The sequence below is a fragment of the Rhincodon typus genome, chromosome 11, assembly GCF_021869965.1.
Source record: "Rhincodon typus isolate 14 chromosome 11, sRhiTyp1.1, whole genome shotgun sequence".
Classification (NCBI taxonomy): Eukaryota; Metazoa; Chordata; class Chondrichthyes; order Orectolobiformes; family Rhincodontidae; genus Rhincodon; species Rhincodon typus.
The window spans coordinates 17708605-17731352 of NC_063342.1; the positions used below are offsets into that span (position 1 = coordinate 17708605).

The following is a 22748-nucleotide window of genomic DNA, read 5'->3' on the forward strand; positions in this document are numbered from 1 at the left end:
GGCTCACCTAGTGTAAAGTCCTGGTGCTTTTTCTTTATAATTTGAATACAGTACTGGCAGATGTTTTATATATCTTGATTTATCAATCTGCCCGCTTCCACGATAAGCCCCATTTCACCAGCTGGAAAGGAAATTGCTTGCTTCTGTTTTTTTTCTATCGATAAGCTAAATAAATGCATCCTCGAAAACCTTTACTGTTGATATTTACTCATCAGGGACAAAACTTTAGATGATTTAAAAATATATTCAAACTGCTCTAAAGTTGCACTAACTACACCTCTGCAGTTGCGGTCCTACGATCTTATTGGTTTGTGCTGTTCACTTGCCATATAGGGGAGGGTGCGCCACTCACACACGGCTGGGGAGCGGCGACGTGGGTGGGAAGGGGTATGATTGATGGGACGCTCAGCCACTCGTGAGCCGGATTGCCATCCATGCGAGAGCATTTGTGGTCGCTGGCAGCCAATCAGCGCGCGCCTGATGGGGAGGGCGGGCCTTCGCTCTCCTGAGTCGGGACTTCCCCCCGCCCCCCAAGCTGCGCTGAAGCTGCTTGTCTGTGCATGGGTGGGAACTTGCCAGGTTAAATTCGTTGCAGATATTTTCGCCTCCTTTGCTTTTTATTTGTTTTTTTTCCCCCTTCTACTTCTTTTGTCGGAGGTGTTGTTGACGTTGAGAGAAGCCATGGTTATCAAGGTCTTTATAGCAAGCCAGTCCGGTTCCACCGCGGTAAGTGAGACTTATTTTAAGTTTTTTTTTCCTCTTGTCTCTCTCCATTCACTGGAGGAGCAGCGTTTATTTTTATCTCCAGCACAGCTGATAACACATACCAGACCCAGACCAGCAATCAGTCAAACCCAGGCACTTCCCCACGCAGATGGTGCACAGCGAATCTTCCAGAACCTAAAGCTACATTTTTACTTTCTCATACTTCCGACGAAATATTCAACTAAACGATACTGCATTAACTTATAAATTTTCTTTCATTTAGAAGGCATTGCGTTTACTTCAAGACGGCGTGTTGTAACAAGGCGAGAACTGTCTACAATCCGTTTCAGGGAACAGCTCTAGGCTTCCACGATGCATAAGACAATGGGTGACTGAGCTGTACAAGGTTTCGCAATGTGTCATTGATCTCTGAATTGGTTGACCTCAGCACAGTTGATTCTGCGGGTGTTGCAAAAACTTTCAGTATTCCAGGGTTAGGGAGGAAAATCTCGTCTTTAGCGGGTCCTTATCCAGTGATCATTTTTGGCAGTGTATCTGTGTAACCGTGCCGAGTTATTTGATCTCAGCTCAAGTGATGTTACAGGGGAGAATGATGGCTTGGTTCAGGCAGAGTTTCTGTGCCCAATGATCACCTGTTAACCCACTCTGAAAATGTATATTCGAAGAGCTGGCTGTGGTAAGTTGGCTCGACAACTTGCACTGATCGTATTAATACACAGTGGCATTGGTAAATCATAGGATCATAGAATCCCTACAGTGCGGAAACAGGCCATTCGGCCCAACAAGTCCACACCGCCCTTCCGAAAAGCATCCCACCCAGACTCATTCCCCCCACCCCTGATTTCCCATGTCTAACCCACCTAACCTAAACATCCCTGGGCACTATGAAAAATTTGGCAGGCCAATCCACATCTTTGAACTGTGGGAGGAAACTGGAGCACCCGGAGGAAACCCATGCAGACATGGGGAGAATGTGCAAACTCCACACAGACGGTTGCCTGAGGCTGGAATCGAACGCGGGTCCCTGTGCTAACCACTGAGCCACCGTGCTGCCCCGTGCCTTGTATTCCATCAAGCAGGGAATAGTTTCAGAAGAGGAGGGAAAAATTGAGGTAAAACATAATTTTTAAAGCATTTTTTCATCTGTAAAATATCACTTGCGTCAAGCTTTTTCGGTTAATGGCATAAAGAACAGAATCCTTAAGTGAAGGATAAAGGATAAAACTCTTTTGCTGCTTGGATTCAACAGGATATGAAACTTCTTCTAAATTGCACAAGAAATTGCACTTGAACTTTTAAAGTCTTGGCTATGAAAGTGATCAGAAGGTGCCCAGCCTAAAAACTACATGACATCTGGTTATTGGGTTTGAGAGCAAGTTTGGGAAATTTGAAATAAACACAGAAAATGTTGTATAAACTCAGCTGGTCTGCAGCATCTATGGGGAGAACGCAGAGTTCATGTTTTGTGACTGATGACTCTTCAGGTTCTGATGAGAAACTGGACTCAAAATGTTAACGCTGCTTTCCCCCCCCATAGTTAATGCCAGGCCTGCTGAAGTTCACCAGCAATTTGTTTTTGTTTCAGATCTCCAGTTTTTTGTATTTAATTTCTAAAATAAAACAGTCCAGTCCTCTAGTTTCTCATCAGAACTCAGAGTTGCCAGTCGCAAAACGTGAACTCTGCTTTCTCCCTACAGATGCTGCCAGACTAGCTGGGTTTCTCCAACAATTTCTGCCTTCGTTTCAGATTTCTAGCATGTGCAGTTCTTTGTTTTATACTAAACTGTGGATATCACTGGCTGGGTCAGCATTTATTGTCCATCCCCAATTGACAGTGAAGAGTTAATTACAATGCTGTGGGCCTGCAGTCATTTGTAGGCAAAACCAGCTAAGGATGACAGAATTACTTGCTTAAAGAATAGTGGAAGCCTTTATAAGTCTTTCTGCAAGTTAATAATTTTTCCTAAGTTTGAAAGTGTAGCAACATGAGGACTCAAATTTGAATTCCTGATCCAAGACTTTGTGACTTCCAGACTTGATCTTGTTTGGCCTATCACTTTACGCCGTCCAAATAACAATGACTGCATTTTAAGATAGTTTACAGCCAATGAAACTATGTTGGTATATCCTGAGATCAGGAAAGTCTCTGTTTACTGACTATCATCTACCTTACACTAAGTCCCAATCACACTGTTCTCTGGCCTATTTTGGCTCCCAAATCCATCCCCAATTTTCACTGCTGTTTCAGTATAAGCCATAAATTCATCAGCTAATGCCTCAACCTATGATTCTCTCATTAAATACCTCCACCTCTCCCTCCACCTTACCTTCGGTCATTACTTCTATCTCTTTAACCATGTTCCTATCCTCATAATTTCTTTTGTGGCACAGTGTTGTAATTTCTTTAGAAGCCAATCCATGAAGTGTGATGGAATGGCTCACCATGTTAAAGATGTTATATACAATACAAACTGTTGCTGTAAGATTATGCTGTTTGTGGATTTTTATGGCAAATGGTGAAATTGGAATTTCAAAAAACTCTGGTTTAAAATCTAGCCTACTGTAGATCGTGCAACTACTAACAATTCTGACCCTTTCATGATCTCAGGATGTACCAACATAGTTTATAGCCAATGAAATAATCTGAAAATGCAGTCACTGCTGTTTTGATTATGTAAAGTAAGAGGCCAATCAAGATCAAGTCGGGAAGTCACATAGTCTTGGGTCAGGAATTCAAATTGAAGCCCCCACTTTGCTACACTTTCAAATTAAGGAGAAATTATTAACTTGAAAAAAGGCTTTATAAGTCTTTCATTTTTTTAGCACTGGTCACAACCATTGGCTGTAAAGCACTTTAAGACATCCTATGAGGTACTTCTGAAGTGTTGTCATTGTTGTAACATTGAAATGTGGCAGCAAATTTGCACTACAAAGCACCATTAAACTGGAATATGGCCATGACCAGATAATGTTTTTCTTAATGAAGTTGATTGAAGGAGGGGAAAGAAAACGCATAATGTTTAAGTTACTAGGAAACAGTTTTTACAAGCATTAATCTTCTCCATAAAGTATTTTTGGGAAGGGAATAAGGAGGATAGTGTTCCTCCATTTTGTACTCCAACTGTCAAACACTCAAATTTAGATGTTGCATGCAAATACAAGACTCAATTGCTGCTTTCTGACTACTTTTATGATATATTTTCAATGCAATTTATGCAATGTATTTGTTCACATTGGTGTTCCAATTATTAAAACAAGACAATGCTATAATAAGCATCAGCTCTTCCCTAAAACAAGCCTCCTGTAATCTCATGATTTCTTGAGGGAAGTGTGATCATTGGTATTGAATTTTGCAAAAGGGACCCAATAATCTGTCATATCTGTATCTATTTTATGAAATAACTATTGCTGAGGCAGGAATGATGAGCCTGTTTACATGTTTAAAAGTATATCCTTTGGCTTTCCTATTATGTTGATTTTTCACTCTTGAGATCTATTTTCTCTTAGATAAAGATAACCTGAATAAAATGACTTGCAGGCTGTTATAGTTTCGGAAGATGATTTACCACTATCTGCTTAAGGATGACTTGCATTAAGTTATACATGTAGTTTCTGGTGTCCGTGAATGCGGAGGGAGAAATAAATTGGTTTTAAAAATGTACTTTGTGTGTATTGGGGGAATGGGGTTAGAGAGAAGAGAGATGTAATTAACTAACAGTTTTTTGTTTATATCTTCAATTCAAACTGCAGTCCATAATTAGGCTCATTGTAATATTGTAATGTGATTGCAGAACAACAGAATTATTTCAGCACGGAGAAGGCTGTTTGGCCCACTAAGTGTACACCAATTCTCCAAATAAGTATTTCACACAATGCCAATCGCTTTCCTTCTCCCTGTAACCCTACACATCAAGTAAGTCTAATTGACTTTTCAGTAGCGTCAGAGTCATACAGCAAAGAAACAGACCCTTCAGTCCAAACAGTCCATGCCGAACATGATCCCAAGCTAAACTAGTCCCACCTGCCTGCTCCTGGCCCATATCCCTCCAAACCTTTCCTATTCATGTATGTGGCCAAATGTCTTTTAAATGTTGTAATTGTTCCCACGTCCACCACTTGTTCAAGAAGTTCATTCCACAGGTACCACCCTCTGTGTAAAAACTCCTGTACTCAAAGGATTGAGCATTGAAGGCAAGTGTGCCAAATTCCTTTTTAACTGTATGTGATGCAAGCTTCAAAGAATTATGTACCTGCATTCTAGGCCCCTCTGTTCTACAACGCTACCCAAGGCCCTACCATTAATTGTATAAGTCCAACTCTTTTTTTTGTCCTACCAAAATGCAATACCTCACAATTATCTAGATTGAACTCCACCTGCCATTTTTCAGCCCATTGACCCATTTTGTGCCCATCTCTTTCATCCACAAAGACACAAAGTAAAAGTTGATCTGTTTCAAAAGTTGATCAAAAATCAGTTGTTGTAAGATTTAAAAAAAAATTAGTATACTTCATTCAGTGAATTTATGGTTAAACTCATCACATGATCTACCTAGCACTGCTTCATAGACCAGGAAGTTCCGAGGTTTATTAGCTATTAAATTAGGTGTTTTAATAGCAGAGGTTTGTTTTGATCTTAGGACCCTGAGCCAGGGAGCAGGAAATGATCTGCCATTGTTCCTATATCCACTTCCTGTTCAGAGGTCTCTGTGAAAAGTATTCACTTAAACGTTGAGAGAAAGCAGAACCAGGTTTATCTTTATAAGTCTAGTTTATGGATACTTTATCTGTTCTCAGTGGTTACTGTGTAATGCTGTTTAATGAGATGGAATGGAAACTTAGTTAGAGACAAATAAAAACCTGCAGATGCAGGAATCCAAGGTAGACAAACAGGAGGCTGGGGGAACACAGCTGGCCAAGCAGCATCTGGAGGAAAGGAGCAGTCAACGTTTCGGGTATTGCCCTTCTGCAGGACTGGATCAGAATTTCTGAAGAAGGGTCCCAACCTGAAATGTCAGCTTTCCTGCTCCTCAGATGCTGCCTAGGCTGCTGTGTTCCTCCAGCTCCATACTGTGTTATCACTAAAAAGTGTGGCTTTTGTAAACTCCCAAGCTGCAAAAAAAATGGTCTGTTATTCAGACCATTTAAACTAAAACTAGATAGTCTGAATCAGTGATGAAGGCAAAGAATTTAGCTACAAATCATTGACATATATATGAACCCAATAGAACACACAGTGCTGGTGAATCTCACTAGGCCTGACAGCATCTGTGAAGAAAGAAACAGGTAATGTTTTGAGCCAAATATGAGCTTTTGGAATTGAACAAGTTGATTTTTTTTTTTTAAAAAGTCTTAATTCTGTCCTTCCTTTGGCACCAAATTCTGGCCTGTTGGCATTACATCCTATACAGAATACACGGATCTGCCTCTTCAGGTATATCTTAACATTTTCTCATTACAACTTATTCTGGAGTGGTGAACTCAAATGGGTGACGTGCATTTTAAATGATTTGAACAAATTTGGTGATTGTTGTGAAAACTGAAGCACCAGAGCAGAGGAAAAGAAGACGTCAGTGAAATATGGTGTTTGAATTGTGATCTAGTTTCAAATTGAGCTGATTTTGCACCATATTTCTCATGGTTTGTGATTGTTTTGCTTCTTTTCATTCCTAACTCCTGCCATAGAAGCTCAATCTGTTTCCACGTCAGTTAAAGATTGACTTGATGTTTATCTAATCAGCTTCCCAATCAACCTTAATATTTTTAAACTTCAGCTCAGAGGTGTGTTTAGTTCAGTAGTAGACCATTTGACTGCAAATCAGGATGTCCCAGGTTCATATCCACGTGCTCCCTTTCAATTTGTATTTTAACCCAAGATGTTTAGAATTGGGATTTGCTCTTCAACCTATTTAAATTAGGCAGGACATTTCAGATGAAAGTGTTCTACTGAGTTTAATGTCCCTACCTCTGGTTTAGGAGGCCTGGGTGCTAGTGCCACCTGCTGCAGAGGTGTCTCATAACATCTCTGAACAGGTTGGTTAGAAAATAAATTTCAGTTCATCTAAAACTTTGCAACTCAAGTTCAGATGAGCACACTTATTACTGTTGACCATGTTAACCTTCATTAATTCCCTGTTCCCTAACCCATCAACCTTCACAACTCCCATCACAATCTTGAATAACTTCAAGAGAAAGGATCATGTCTCTGCTTACTTTAATTTACAGGTCTCTTGTCACAAAGCACTTGAGCCTTCAGTTGTATAATATTAGAAGGTTATTGGTTTCCAAATAAAGAAACTGCAGTGCAGTTTGCAACACAGCATTTATTCCCAGAGTCAGGTTTGAGAATCCCTAAAGATTTAGCAGTTTGGCAAATTAACTACTTGGGCACATTGCCACTGACTCAGACATTATTCCTGTGTTTATTGAGTTAAAATAGAGCCACGCACTCCTTCGGCTCGCAAAAGTCATTTGCTACTTAATGATAACTCATTATTGTATTAAATATTTCTGTCTCTATTTTTACTGTGTCTGTGGACACTGAAATGTACAAGCTTAAAACAAATGTGTCACTAATGAAGATGAACCAGTAGCTGGGTATGCAGTGAAATTCTTGGATATGTTTCTCATTATGCAGCTGAAGTACTAGTAATATAACATCAGTTTCCTCTGCTAGTTATCACTTTTTCTGTAAAATAATTGGTACTTCTATTTTGAATGAGGTAGCATGGGGGAGATAAATATATATAGGGCTATATATAATACAGATTGAATAACAATATAGAAATAATGAACTGAATGGTCATTTCTCAGATCGCAATATATCATCTTAGCATATTGTTGGCACTGTTGCTTTTGAGTTGGTTGGTTGTGCAATCAACCAGCAAAACTTGAGCGCATAATGTAGGCTGACGTGCCAGTGATACATTTGGATATGGCATCCTTTGGTCTTATGATCATAATTAACACACAATGTAGAATCAGGATTAGGTGATTCAGCCTACTGAGTCTGTTCCACCATTTGATTATGGCTACAAAAACAGAAGTTGCTGGAAAAGCTCAGCAGGTCTGGTAGCATCTGTGAAGGAAAAAAAAAATCAGAGTTAACGTTTCGAGTCCTCAACGCTACCTGTCCCTCAACCTATCCTTGTGTCATTTGTAAATGTAGCTAACATGCCCTTAGTTTTGTCCAGATTGTTAATGTATAATATGAACACTTGTAGTCTCTACACAGACCCTTGCGGAACTCCACTATCTGCCGGCTGTCATGCTGAAAAAGCACCCTTTATCCCTACTCTTTGCCTTCTGTCAGTCAACCAATCCATGCCAATACCTTGCTCCTGACACCATAGGCTCTTATCTTACTTAGCAGCCTCCTATGCCTCACCTTGTCAAATGCCTTCTTCAAATCACATCCACTGGCTCGCCTTTATCTAACTTGCAAGTTATCTCCTCAAAGAATTCTAACAGATATGTTGGCATGACCTCCCTTGATGAAGCTGTGTTGACACAGCCCTATATTACCATACACTCTGCAATCTCATTCTGAATAGATTCTGAAATCTTACCAATGACCAAGGTCAGGCTAAGCAGCCTGTAGTTTCCTGTCTGCTGCCTCCCTCCCTTCTTAAACAGGGGTCTTACATTAGCCATTTTCTGATCCTCTGGGACCCTCCTTGACTCCAGTACTTCCTGAAAGATCACCACCAATGCCTGTACAATCTCCTCAGCTATCTCCTTTAGAACTCTGGGGTGTAGTCCCTGTGGTCTGGGTGATTTAACCACCTTCAGACCTTAATTTGATTGAACCTAGTCAGCATGACAGCATGCATGGGAAATCATGTCTGACAATCTTAAGAGAATTATTTTGAGGAGATAACAACAACCAGGGTTGTATTTGTATTTGTATTTGTCCCATTATGTGGGATTGTGCTGTTCTTTGCATTTTTATTTGCCTTTTTAATTTCATGTTACAGTAATGTAATTAATCTAGTCATATTGATCATTCTGTGCAACAGAGTCTACAGTGTCTTGGGGGACACTGAAAAATGACAGCCAAAGGGAAAGTAAAATGCACTGAAGTTGCTCATCAGAGATGTACATAAACAATGGCAAAATAAATAAAGTGGCAACAATTGGGTGCAAAAAGTTAGTACTATTGCAATGACAGCACTGTGGGTCAGTGGTTAGTGCTGCTGCCTCACAGCGCCAGGGACCTGTGTTTGATTCCACCCTCGAAGGGGACTGTGGAAACTCCACACAGACATTCTCCCCATGTCTGCATGGGTTTTCTCCCACAGTCCAAAGATATGTGGGTTAGCTAGATCAGCAGGGTTACAGGGATAGGGGTGGGGTTGGGTCTGGGATGGGATGCTCTCTGGAGGGTTGGTGTGACTCGATGGGCTGAATGGCCTGCTTCCACATTATAGATTCGATGATTCTATGAATTACGATGATGTTTAAGTACAGTAAAAGTATTTTGTACAAATCTGTCATCTCTCTCACAACTTGTTGCTTTAGCATCTCATACGGTGGTGTTAGTGATATTGCAAGAGTGTCTGTATACAGTAGCTACTAATTTGTTGGAGGATCAGGAACACTTCTTGAGTCTTTCTTAGCAGTTGCTGCAATCCCGTTTTATTGCTTGGAACCATTCCATTTTTGTGTGTAATTTAACAGCTTTGACTTTCTTTTTGTATAGTTTTGTTTATACTGATTAACAGCAGAACAAAATAGGTTGACATTAGTTCTCAATCCTGAATTTGTAACAGTGCTGAAATACTAGAATGTTTATAATTCTGACACTAATGCACTTACCCACAGGCTAAGTAGCTATAGGACAGGCTGTCTTTACATGTTCATTAGAACTGTGATAAATAGTGTCATCAATACTTTTGCTGCTTTTACAGAAACAATAGTAAATATGTTCAACTGAAAAGATTCAGGGGCTAATATAAATTAATAGTTGGCTGATCTCCAAAAGGAAATAAATTAGTGGTTAATAGTTGATCATAATAGTGTATTTTAAAAAAAATTTATTAAAAATAGAAAATCAGCCAATTTACAGATCTTTTGCAACATTCAAAATACTACAAGTAAAGGGTTTGATAGTGGCAGCTTGACTTGGACAGAAGAACTCCTTGACTGCTATATTTACTAATCTGGTAAAAAATTATTGCTTCAGTTCTTGCAAGTTGTTAGAATAGAGGGAGCATTCTTTTCCAGTCATAATTCAAATAGTCACAATATTGAGTACGAATACTTTTTGCACTTAAAATGGGGGAGAGGAAAAAGACACCAACTATGCTCTGAAGCTAATTCTACACCTAAATCTTAATTGTCATTTTGACACAACCTTTCTACACTTTGGCTTACAATAATCCAACCAAGCTCAAGACATACTTGAGGAACAAGAGCCTATCTTTACTTTTGAGGACTTTGAAACTCGTTGGCCTGAACATTTACATTGTCTCTTACAACTTTAGGCATTTGTGCTCACCGTCTTCATGATAATGCTGGGATACGTGGGCTGTAATCCATGCCCCAACTAGGAAGGAATGAAATATACCTCTAAGTAAACTCTGTCAAATCATGTCCTGAGAATTTTTTTACAAAGCACACTTTGATCAACTTTTTTTAAAAAAATCTTTGAATATCGCAAATCGCATTCCTAAACGAGAGGTATAAAAATGTTTAGTGCGCTCTCAGTTATAAATAACTATTGACTTGGTGGGTGAATATAGAATTTAATAACATTTAGATCGATAACATAAAGGATCTTTTAAAAGACAAATATGAGGGAGAAAGGACTTGCTGATAAAGTTTAATGAAGTAAGGTGGATGAAGGCTAATGTCAACCATAAACATTGTTATGGACATTTTGGGCTGAAGTAGACCTTTTTGTGCTGTAAATTGTTTGTTTATTGTTATCTTAGACAAGAATTCTAGCTTTTGTGGATTCCTATTTGCCTTCATTTGGCCCAAATCCCTATATGCCTTTCCTTAAATGTTGTAACGTTACACGCCTCTAATAATTCCTCTGGCAGTTCATTCTACATGTGCTCCCTGCAGTACAATCCCATCAAGATGATCACCCGCTTCTGACCTCTCAGTTCCACCCATATATCCTCCCTGGAAGATCCCCCAGGAATATCTCTCCAGGTACAGCAGTGATGTTTTCCCCGATCCAAAAAAACCTCCCCCCTCCTCTTTTGCCTCCCTTTCTATTACATCTAAATCCCAGAATATTGAGCTGCCAATCCTGTCCCTCCCTCAGCCATGTTTCCAAAGTAGCTATGATATCCCAGTCCCATGTTCCCATCCATGCTCCGAGTTATTGTAAAGACTTTTGCAAAAACAGCAAATTTGAGGTGAGAAAAAGCTTTCTCACAGTGAGTGATCCAGGTTTGGAAATGCATTGCCTGGAAGTGTGGAGAAGATAGGTGTAATTGAGGCATTCAAGAGGGCATTGTATCAATTTAAATAATCATTAAATTTGCTGTGTTGCTGGGAAAAGGCATGAGATTAACACCAAGTTCAAATACTCAGAGTCAGTGCAGTCATGACGAGCCAAATAGTGTCCTCCTGCTCTTTAATGATTTTGTGACTGTTCCTACTTTGCTGTTTCCTTTTGTTCCACAAAATACCCTGAGGCACAAACTGCAAATATGCATGATGCCCCATCTCTGGAGGAACAGGCATCATTAATCCAAATTACTTAGAGGGAAAATATGGGTATGGGGAACAAGCAGGAGATTGGGACTGGAAAATGGAGCTTGTGGAGAAGAAATCTTTGCCCAAATGATCTTGTTCAGTGCTGCAACATTCAATGTCTAAACAGGACAGCTTCATTCTGTAAGAATAGTGATGAAAGATTTTCAAGAGTAAATTCTTAAATAGATTTTGCTGAGCTTTTGCTTCAGTAAGATTAATAGGTTGCCATTTTGGCACTTGATCTCCAATTGATTGTGTGACCCAGTATTTATATACTGTAGAGAATGGCTTGCAAATATTAACACGCAGAAGTATTGTGATCTATCAAAATGCAAACAGTGCTGTCAGAGCAGAAAGATCTCTAGCTGCTTTATATTTGTATTTTGCAATAGAAGTTGCATGGTAGTCAGTCACTGATTACGGAACAATTCAGATGTCCTCATGACTTGAGGAATCCATTGGGAATCTGCAACGTCCAAACAATCAAGCTCAAATGCCCATTTGCTTCACTTCCATTCAGTATCATTCTAATTTCGAATCAGGAGACGTTCACTCCATAACTTGAGGGATGTGCATTTATGTGGCATCTTTAACAACCTTGGAACATTGCAAACACTTTAAGCCAGTGAAGTACTTTTAAAGTAAATATTTTGAAATCAGCATGTTCAGAGATGATAGTACACATCTCTGGATCTGGTAGGACTTGAACACAGGCCTCCTGGTTCGGAGGTAGGGACACAACTGCTGCACCAGAAGCGTCCCTTAGTGACTTTTTGAAGCATGTCTGAGCAGGTTCATTTAAATAAAATATCTGGCACAGGTGGGACTTGAACACAGGCATCCTGGCCCCAAAGTAGGGCTGTTGTGGTGTGGTGGTAGTTTCCTTATGATCTTTTGAAGTTGATTTTTTAAAAAAATCAAACTCAGATGTGCTGTTTTACACACTTCTGGAGCAGGTGGGACTTGAACTCAGGCCTTCAGATCCAGACATAAGGGCACTACTACTGTGGCAAAAGAACCCTTCACTTTTGAAGTATAGTCACTATTGTAAATGTAGGAAGCCCTGCAACTAATTTGTGTAACTTATTGGTTTAACTTGAGACAATTACCTCTGCAGGCCTCCTGACCAGTTTTGGCAGTGTCATGTGAGGCAGTATTTATAATGGTCTGTACTTAATGAGGCCTTCTAGGCATGGAACATTTGCATGTCTGTCTTCCAATCTACTCTTGCAGCTTCATTAACAAAGCACTTTGTGATCTTGTTGTAAAGTAAAATTATAAATGATGCCGACTTAAAATCAGGCTATTTGATCCAATCACTGTATTTATGTCCATCATTCCTCATCTAAATCTATTAGCATCTCCTCTATTCAATTCTTCCCCCAAATGCTTATCCAGCCCCCATTTTTAATACCTGTATGGTAATTGGTTTAACCATTCCCTCTGATGGAAAGCAAAAAATCCATTTTATGTTAGATTTGAATTTGGTATAATCTCCTTCAAACGTGGAGTGTGGAAGAGCGATCCCAGGTTAATACACGGTAAATGGTACTTATACCTTTACCCTAAGAATAGCTACTGAGCATGATGTCAAATCAAATGGAACTGCAGCCTGAGTATGGAGTTCCAGAATGATGTCCTCTATTATAGTGCCTAGTAAACAGTTGTGCTTGTCAATGCTCATTCTCCGAGCAGAGACCTCATTTCCCTACAAAGAAGGGTGTAGTGATTTGTGATGCAGAAGAGACAAGATTGGCATTTTGTCATTCTTCAACAGAAATCCCAGTGAGTGACTTTTGTATTTTCTTGCAGCATCCTTCTATCCAGTCTATTTGTGCTGCAGCATTAGTTCAAGCATAAAGCTGATTTGCAAGTAAAAATTCAGTTCTCTGTAAGGTTGTGTTCTGTTTTCTGTCCTTGTTCTAGCCACTTCCTGATATTGTGGCTTTGTATCAGATAAAAAGCAAGGCAGTTTAACGATACACAGTTATGAGATAAAAGTTCTTTCAGTCTACTTAACCCTTTGGTACATTCATCATAAATATACTGTGTTCCTTCCCCCTGTGGTACTTAATCACCTGCTTTATTATCTTGTTTCTGTGTTCGTGTAACAGCACTGGAAGAATCCCATTTTTATAATTTGTAAAACAACTTAAAGCTAAGTTCAGCAAATATCTTCTCTGCCACAAAACAGCTTTTTTTTTTGTTTTAATTAAGGTGCCAATTCCTTACTGTTGGAAGCCAGTAATTTATACTTTGATATTCTCTGCTTTTCTTTCAGCAGTACAGGTTTTGCTTGAACAGGATTGGTAAGATCTTTGTGCATTGAGCTGACCTACAGGCACTGCCTACAACAGTGCAGCCCTTTCTCAGTATAATGTGCAAGTGTCAACTTAATTTATGTACTTGTGCTAATGTAGTGCTTGAAGTCACGGTTTGCTGTGAGAGAGCGGGTTGAACTGATACACTCCGTGAAAATGCTATGGATTTACTTGTGAATTAAGAGTAACTAGTTATTCAGTCCAATCTTAACTTGGTGTTTATTCCTTCTGTAGTTTTAATTGTTGAAATATTTGTAACTATAAATTTAATCATTTTCTACCGTAGAGTGCGATGGACACTGGGGCATTATATAAATTTGAGGAGATAGCCAAAGCAGATTTTTAGTTAATAATGGGTCGTGGGGAGTAGGCAGGAAAATGGAGTTGAGGCCAAGATGAGATCAGCCATTGTTGTAATAAATGGTGGAACACACTCGTGGCTGAATTGCCTGTTGCTACTACTTGTTCTTGCGTCATCTCTGTTACTATGTATCATTGGTTATTCCCTGGTCAAAAAATATTGTAATTCCTCCAGATGACTAATTTTATACACGATAATTTGTTGCATTAACCAAGGTTTGAAATGGTAAATCTATTTAATAACTAAATATTAAAGATCGGCATGGCAGTTACGTCAACTGGTTCGGTGTTGAAAAGCAATTATGCTTTATTTTTGTGAACCCAGTACCATGTTGAGCTATCCTACAGGTCAGTATCCCTCGCACTGTGCTATCTTTGTATTGTGATCAGATGTATGCTAGTGGTACTGATTCCAGATTATTTGGCCTTGCGCATCTGCCTCTATTATGGAAATAGCTATTTGTTTTTAAGCTGTACATGCTCAATCTTTGTCTTTATCAAACCCAACAAATTCTTAATAAAAACTGAGAGATTTGCAGACGCTGTAAATCCGGAACAAAAATGGAAGAACACAGCTGTGCAGTTCTGAGAAAGGGTCACCGGACCCGAAACGTTAACTCAGTTTTTTCCTTCACAGATGTTGCCAGACCTGCTGAGCTTTTCCAGCAACTTTTGTTTTTGTTCCTGATTCACAGCACCCGCAGTTCTTTCAGTTTTTACAAAAACAGAAGTTGCTGGAAAAGCTCAGCAGGTCTGGCAGCATCTGTGAAGAAAAATATCAGTTAATGTTTTGGGTCTGGTGACCCTTCCTCAGAACTCTGTTTCAACACAGCAGAAATTTACCACGGCCCTTTAGATAGGTTTGGAAGGATCTATGACCACTCTAATTTAGAACAAGGAGAGTAGCGACATGGGAACCCCACCACCTGCAAGTTCACCTCCAAGCCTCTCCCCATCCTGACTTGGAAATATATTGCCGTCCATTCAGGGTTGCTGGATCAATATCTTGGAATTCCCTCCCTAATGGCATTGTGGGTCAAACTGCAGCGGTTCAAGAAGGCAGTTCACTACTGCCTTCTCCAAGGCAACTAGGGATGGCAGTAAATGCTGCCGAGCCTGCAATGCATGCAATCCTACAAGTGAATTAAATGTAAGTTCTGTCTTTGGGCTCCATATTCACAAGTTTCAACAACTTTGTAGAGGTTATTAATGAAATTACTATCAAGATCATGACATCAAGAAGAGGCTCCTGCAGGCTAGTCTCCATTCCAGTAGCAGAATAGACTGAACAGAGATGGTGACAGTGTTATATAGTTGGCGAGATGGTGACCTGGCAGCCCTCAATATTGACTGTGGATCCTGTGAAATCTCCTGGCATCAGGTTAAAACTGGGAAGGAAATCCCTTGCTGATTACCATGTTAATCTCTCTTTCACCTCCCCCCATAACTAACTGGTGAGATTGTATTCTGCCATGTGAGCGCCACTTGAAAGAAATGCTGAGGATGGCAAGGGTGCTGAATGTATTCTGAGTGGGGACTTCACTGTCCACAACCATGAATAGCTCAGCAGCTTCACCATTGACTAAGTTGGCTGTGTCCGAAAGGACATGGATGCTAGACTGGATTGGTGCCTGGTGGTAAGGGAAAAACGTACTGGACATTGTCCTGCCATGTATGCATCTATTCATTAGTATTAGTAAAAGTGACCTCTGTATTGTCCTTGTGGAGATAAAATCCTGCTTTCACATTGAGTATACCTTCCATTGTGTTGTGTGGTAGTATAATCATGCTAAATTGGAGTACTTTGAACAGATTGAGCCACTGGGCATCCACGAGGTACTATGGGCCATCAGCAGTAGAGGTATTATAGTCTTGACACAAATTGCAACCTCGTGGCTTGGCACCTCTCATACTGTACCATTACTTTCGAGCCAGGGGATCAAGCCTGGTTCAATGAAAAGTGCAAGAGGTCATGTCTAGAGCAAGCAGCACCTAAAAATGTCAATCTAATGAAGCTACCGAACAGGACTACTGGCATGCCAAACAGCATAAGAGCAAGTGATTGTCAGAACTAACTGATGCCACAATCAAAGGATCGTATTGAAGCTTTTCAGTCCTGCTTATCCTGTCATGAATGGTGGTAGACCATTAAACAACTCTCTGGAGCAGACTCCACAAATATCCCCATTCCCAATAATGGAAGTGCCATCACATCAATGCAAAAGATAAGGCTGAAGCATTTGAAACAATCTTCAACCAGAAGTCTTGAACAAAACTGGAGTAATTGGAAATTGGGGAAGTTCTCTGCTGATCAGAGTCATACTTGGCTCAAAGGAAGATGCTGTGTTTGTTTGAGCTTCGTTCCAAGACATCTCTGCAAGAGTTCCTCAGGGTAGTATCCTTGGCCCAACCATCTTCAGCTGCTTCATCAATGATCTTTCTTGCATCATATGGTTAGAAGTGGGGATGTTTACTGACGATCACACAATACTCAGTACCATTCACCACTTGTCAGGTACTGAACAGTCCATGTTCAAATGCAGCAAGACCTGAACAATGTCCAAATTTGGGCTGACAGGTGGCAAGTAACATTCACACTACACATGTGCTTGGCAATGACCATCTTCAAAAAAGACTATCTAACCACTGCCCCTTGACATTCAGTGGTATCACCATCACTGAATACCCCACTATCAACATCCTGAGTGTTACTGATGAGAAACTGAACTTAACTGGACTGGTCACATAAATACCACAGCTACAAGAACCGGTCAGGATAGGAATCTCTGAGAATAACTCTCCTCCAGAATTCCCAAAACATGTTCATGATTTACAAGTCAAGAGTGTGATGGAATGCTCCCCACTTGCCTGCAGCGGCTACAAGAGCAGGTCAGAGGCTAGGAGTATTGTGGCCTGTCCACCATCTACAAGGCACAAGTCAGGAGTGTGGTGGAATACTCCCCACTTGCCTGGATGGGTACAGCTCCAACAAAACTCGAAGCTTGACGTTTCCAGGACAAAGCAACCCGCTTGATTGGCACTACGTCAAGTATCCACTCCTCCATCACTGCTCAGTAGCAGCAGTGTGTACTATCTACTAGATGCGCTGTGGAAATTCACCAAAGATCCTCAGATAGCACCTTTCAAACAGATGACCACTCCCATCTAGAAGGACAAGGTCAGCAGATATGTGGGAACACAACCACCTCCAAGCCACTCACCATCCTGTCTTGGAAATATATCTCTGTTCCTCCACTGTTGCTGGGTCAGATCCTGGAATTCCTTTCCTAATGGAATTGTGGGTCAACCCACAGCAGGTGGACTGCAGTGGTTCAAGAAGGCAGCTCACCACCACCTTCTCAAGGGCAACTCAGGATGGGCAACAAATGCTAGCAATGCCCACATCCCACAAATGAATAAACTTTTTAAAATTCCTATATTCGCAGTATGCCAAGCGGAAAAAGATCCAGTATCTCTATCCTCTGCTCCCTGTTAGCTAATCAGTTTTCCTGGTAAGCACCTCTGTTTAATTTTTCCAAGATGTCAGCTAAGAATTTGCACCACTTAAGGCAACTTTTCTAACCTTTTTTCCTTGTTGAGGTTTGCCTTCAACTTAATGTTGGAGCTCCAACATGCAGTCACACTGTGGCCAAATCCTGATTCCCATCTGTCCATTACTGCCCAAGTGTGACTCTGTGTAGCCCACACTGATGTTTTTGCACCTTTCCCTGTGGGTTTGCCTGTCCTTTTGCCTCGGAGTGCAGTTTCTAGCTGTCACAGCTTGTGAGTCTCTGCCTGCTGACTGTTTAAACTTTCTTGGCTAATGACTAGCTGCTCTTTCTTAAAAGTGCACATACCTAAAAGTAGTAACACAAATTTACACGTTTTTGCAGAATTTTCTGTTCCTTTCTTTTCAGATTCTTCCGAGTTCTGTTCACTGTTGATTTTCTCAGGACTTTTTACACAAATGTTCACTGCTATCAGCATGCCAAAAACAGTGGTGAAAAATCTATTGTTGCCCCATGTTTATAAAATTGTGGTGTCTGGGAACCAATCACTGGTGGCTTGTGGTTGGGGTAGAATTCTATCACCAATCCTCCTCATCATGTTAGTTCATTGAGTTGTTCTCTTGTTGTGGCAAGGATGGACCACAAATACAGTTCCAAAAAAAGTCTTCTCTTTATCAAGATGCAATTTATTGTATCTTGGCAACTACATACATGTTGCATTAATTTGTTGGCATAAATACTGCTCCCAGCAAAAATCCAAGTCTGTCCCCATTGAGAGACCATGCCAAAGCCCATGTTGTCAGCTCAAACTTCTGGATTGCCTGATGCTGCACCAGGTACGTCAGAATGGGCAGAGCTTCAGCTAAGCTCTGATTAGCCTGTTTGTATCATTACTTTATGTAGCATCCATTAAGGGCTGACACCACTGGAATAGATTTTGTGCAGAATAAAATGTGCTGCCATTGTCTGACTGAAAGGTAGAGAGTCTCATTTCAATCCAGGTCAATTTAGAGTGAAGAAACAACAATTAGCTTTTTTAACTGTTGCTTCTTCATACATTGTTAAAGCTTAGTATCTTGTACAAGATAAATATTTCTGTGCAGCAAAACTTCCAAAACTGTATGAGCCTTTGTTACAACATTAACACAAACTATACCTTGATAACATGAGCAGTGCACATGGGACTAACAATGTATATTTTTTAAGTTATTTATTCATGGGATGTAGACATTATTGGCTGGAGGTTACAGTGAGCTGCTTTTATAAACTGCTGCAGTCCATATGACCAGCACTGACTTTGTCATAGGTTTAATACAACAGGCCATTTCACAGGTCATTTAAGAGTCAAATACACTGCCGGTGGCCTGGAGTTACATGTTACAGGCCAGATCAGGCACAGAAAGTATATTTCCTTTCCTAAAGGGCACAAGTGAACTAGATAAGTCTTAGCACAATCATCAGTGTTTTGTTTGGTTCTTTTATCAATTCAACTCAAATTCCACTAGTTGCTATGATGGGATTTAAATCCCCAAAACATTAGCTTAGGCCTCTGATCAATAGTCCAGTGATATTAATGCTACTCCTTCACCTCTTTGCTAATTCTTTGCTAATGTAGTACCTGATCGATGTATAAGTACTCTACAAAAAGTCCAGGCCGAGAAACCATATGAACAGATTATGGCAATCTCATGTTTCAGTCAGTGCTGTGGGGGAGGGGGAGGAGGTCAATTGGTGATGGCTGTAGATCTGCTCCATCTTTACAGGGAGAGAAGCGGGCTTGCATTCTTGTGTCATAGATACAGCTGTATCTGCTTTTTCTGAACTGAATTAAAATGAAGTAGGATTCCATTTGCCAATTGATTCTCTTTTTAATAGCTGTAATATGCAAATCAATGTAATTTTAGCTCCAAGAAAATTGAAGGTGTAAAAAAATTAATAGTGAAGAGTTTAAGATTTATTAGATGGCAAATGTAGAGCAGTCTACCATGACTAAGTATGACTGGGTTTATTCCAAGAGCATGTAATTAGATTTTTTTTTTTGCGTGACCTTATTAAATCCAGTAAACCCAAATTACCAGTGTGCAAAGTTAAACTGTCCTGCCCATCCCAGTTTGGGAACTGAGTTTAGAACACCTCAGTTTATAATGTATATAGAATTAGTGAATCATTGTTAATCTTTAAGACTGTGTTTTAAAAATATGTGGAGGTGCGTTGAAGAACGTTGAGTAAAAACGTAAAATGTCATGACCATGGTGGGGATGTTGAGATGAAATTGTGAATTGGTTAGTTTTCACTTTTTTTGCATTAAAACTCTGATATTACAGAAACTCCAATTCATTAAGACTCAGTTTTTGAGATTTGATCCTAAAACTGCATTTATGTTAGCTATTGATAGTTCTAGTGAGTGCTATGCATAAATTTATTGCAGATGGCATGCCATCAAGGTTATTAACAAGCTGGACAGTTGAAAAGGTTGCCGTGCCTTATCCCATGTTAGTAACCTTTCCTAAGTGAATTGCTTGTAATAAATTAATTTTAAATCCTGAATGTTGTCTTGGTAAATGCAGCTACTTTGCGTGCGGTAAGGTTGTACAAACAGCACTGAGATGAATGATCAGCTGTTCCCTGTTGATTAAGGGAAGTATATCAAAAAGGACATAATGAAAGCTCTCTGCTTCTCTATTGAACTGTGTGAATCTTTATTTTGCTGAAGGTGAGGTGATTAGATAACAGCCCTCAGTATTGCATGCAAAAACTGCAGTGACATTGCACATTTTTCTCATCATTAGTTCATATCTTGATTCACAGATGAGAATATGATCAACACTGACTTTTACTTAGATTTCTTAATCTTTATGTTGGTGATGGTGACCAAAACTGCCTGTTTCACTTTTCATCTATAAAAATACATGTTCGAGCAAGGTGGTTATCAAACAGGAATTTCACGTCTTGGGTCAAATTATAAATATCATAATTTTATCCCCGAACACTTTTAAAATTAGAAATCGTTGTAGTTGAAATGGAATTTTGCTTACTATATTGGTGTAAAACAGTGGCCTTCTAAATAGTTACATGATGAAGGCTCCACTCAAGTTTCAAAAGTCCTTTTAAACTAAAATGTTATGAGAAGTTGCTAATAACTGTATTAAAAAGGACAGTTCAGTTTACACATGAGGTTATCATAAAAGATTTTCTGTCTTTGCCCATGATTTACTAGTATTCATTCTTTGACCTGCCAGTGACAGCCACGCCGCGCGTTTATTGTCCGTCTTTAGTTGCCCTTGAAGATGGTGGTGAGCTGCCTTCTTGAACCACTGCAGTCCATTTGCTGCAGGTAGACCCACAATGCCATTAGGGAGTGAATTCCATGATTTTGACCTAACGACACTGAAGGAACAGTGGTATATGTCCAAGTCAGCATGATGATTGACTTCGAGGGAAACTTGCAGGTGTGATATTTCCATGGTGTGTCCTTTTTAGATGGAAGTGGTCATGGGTTTGGAAGGAGCTATCTGAGGATTTTTGGTGAATTTCTGTAGTTCATCTTGTAAATGGTTTACACTGCTGCTACTGAGCATCAGTGGTTGGGGGGAGTGGATCTTTGTGAATGTGGTACCAATCATTGGGCTGCGTTGTCCTGGATAGTGTCAAGTTTCTTGAGTGTTGTTTGTGGCTGCACCCATCTAGCCAAGCAGGGAGTGTTTCATCACACTCCTGACTTGTACCTTTGTAGATGGTGGACAGGTTTTGGGGAGTCAGGACGTGAATTCGTCACAGAACTCCGAGCCACTGACCTGCTGTTGTAGCCACTGTGTTTATGTGGCAAGTCCAGTTAAGTTTCTGGCCAAAAGTAACTCTAAGAATAATGTTAGTAGTGGTATTCGATGATGGTAACACCATTGAATGTCGAGGGGCAGTGGTCAGATTTGGCTCTTGTTGGTGATGGTCGTTGCCTGGCATTTGTGTAGTGTGAATGTTACTTGTCACTTGTCAGCTCAAGCCTGGGTATTGTCCAGATCTTGTTTGTATTTGAACATGGACTGCTTCGGTATCTGAGGAATCATGAATGGTGCTGAACATTGTGTAATCATCGGCAAACATCCCTACTTCTGACTTTTATGATGGGGAAATATCACTGAAGAACAGGAGATGGTTGGACCTAGGACACTCCCTTGAGGAACTCTTGTAGAGTTGCCCTGGAGCTGAGATGACTGACCTTCAACAACCACAAACACCTTCCTATGTGCCAGGTATGACTCCAACCAGTGGAGAGTCTGCCCCTGATACTCACTCATTGATTTCAGTTTTGCTAGGAGTCCTTGATTTCACACTCAGTCGAATGTGGCCTTGATGTCTCTCCTCCCCTCTGTAATTCAACTCGTTGGTTGATGTTGAACCAAGTCTGTATTGAAGTCAGGAGCTGAGTGGCCCTGGTAGAATCCAAACAGGGCGTCACTGAGCAGGTTATTGCTGAGCAAATGTAGCACTGTTGATGACACCCTCCATTATTTTTACTGATGATTGAGCGTAGACTAATGGGGCAGTATTTGGCCGGGTTGGATTAGTCCTGCTTTGTGTGTATAGGACATATTTGGGCAATGTTCCATTTTGTAAGATATCAGTGTTGTAGCTGTGCTAAAGAGCTTGCCTAGGAGAGTGGCAAGTTCTGAAGCACAAGTCTTTAATACTATTACTGGAATGTTGTTAGGACCCATAGCCTTTGCAGTACCCAGTGTCTCCAACCGACGGTCCCTTTTCCTGAAATGTACAATAGTGACCAAAATTATTTGCTATCTGCATTGTGAATTCATACTACTTAAATCAGACAATAAACAACTTCATCTCTCTTCCATTGTCCCAACCCTTGTAAAGTTACTGTATAATAGTGACCATTTGTGTTTGAGCCACTTTGGAAATCTTATTTATTGCCATTTTGTATCTATTATTTTTAACTGTTGATTTTATATTTTTTCTTAGTCTCTCTGATACAATTAATTTACAATTTTTTTTTTTCCTTTTTTTAACTACCCATCTTCCTACCATGCTAAAGTTTTGATAATATTTTCTTTGATCTTCAATGTATCAGATCATTGCAGGAATATAAAATGATGTATAATTCCTA

At 40.1% G+C, this 22748-nt stretch overlaps 1 protein-coding gene across 1 annotated transcript in view; it reads left to right on the forward strand.

Moving 5' to 3' along the window:
• The first annotated feature begins 491 nt into the window (after positions 1 to 491).
• The window catches only part of LOC109917528 (SH3 domain-binding glutamic acid-rich-like protein), a 45406-nt gene continuing 23149 nt past the window's right edge, over positions 492 to 22748 (forward strand). The window contains exon 1 of the mRNA XM_048602776.1: positions 492 to 726. Coding sequence (XP_048458733.1) covers positions 682 to 726 — 45 coding nt within the window. The 5' untranslated portion in view covers positions 492 to 681. The remainder of the gene's footprint in view (positions 727 to 22748) is intronic.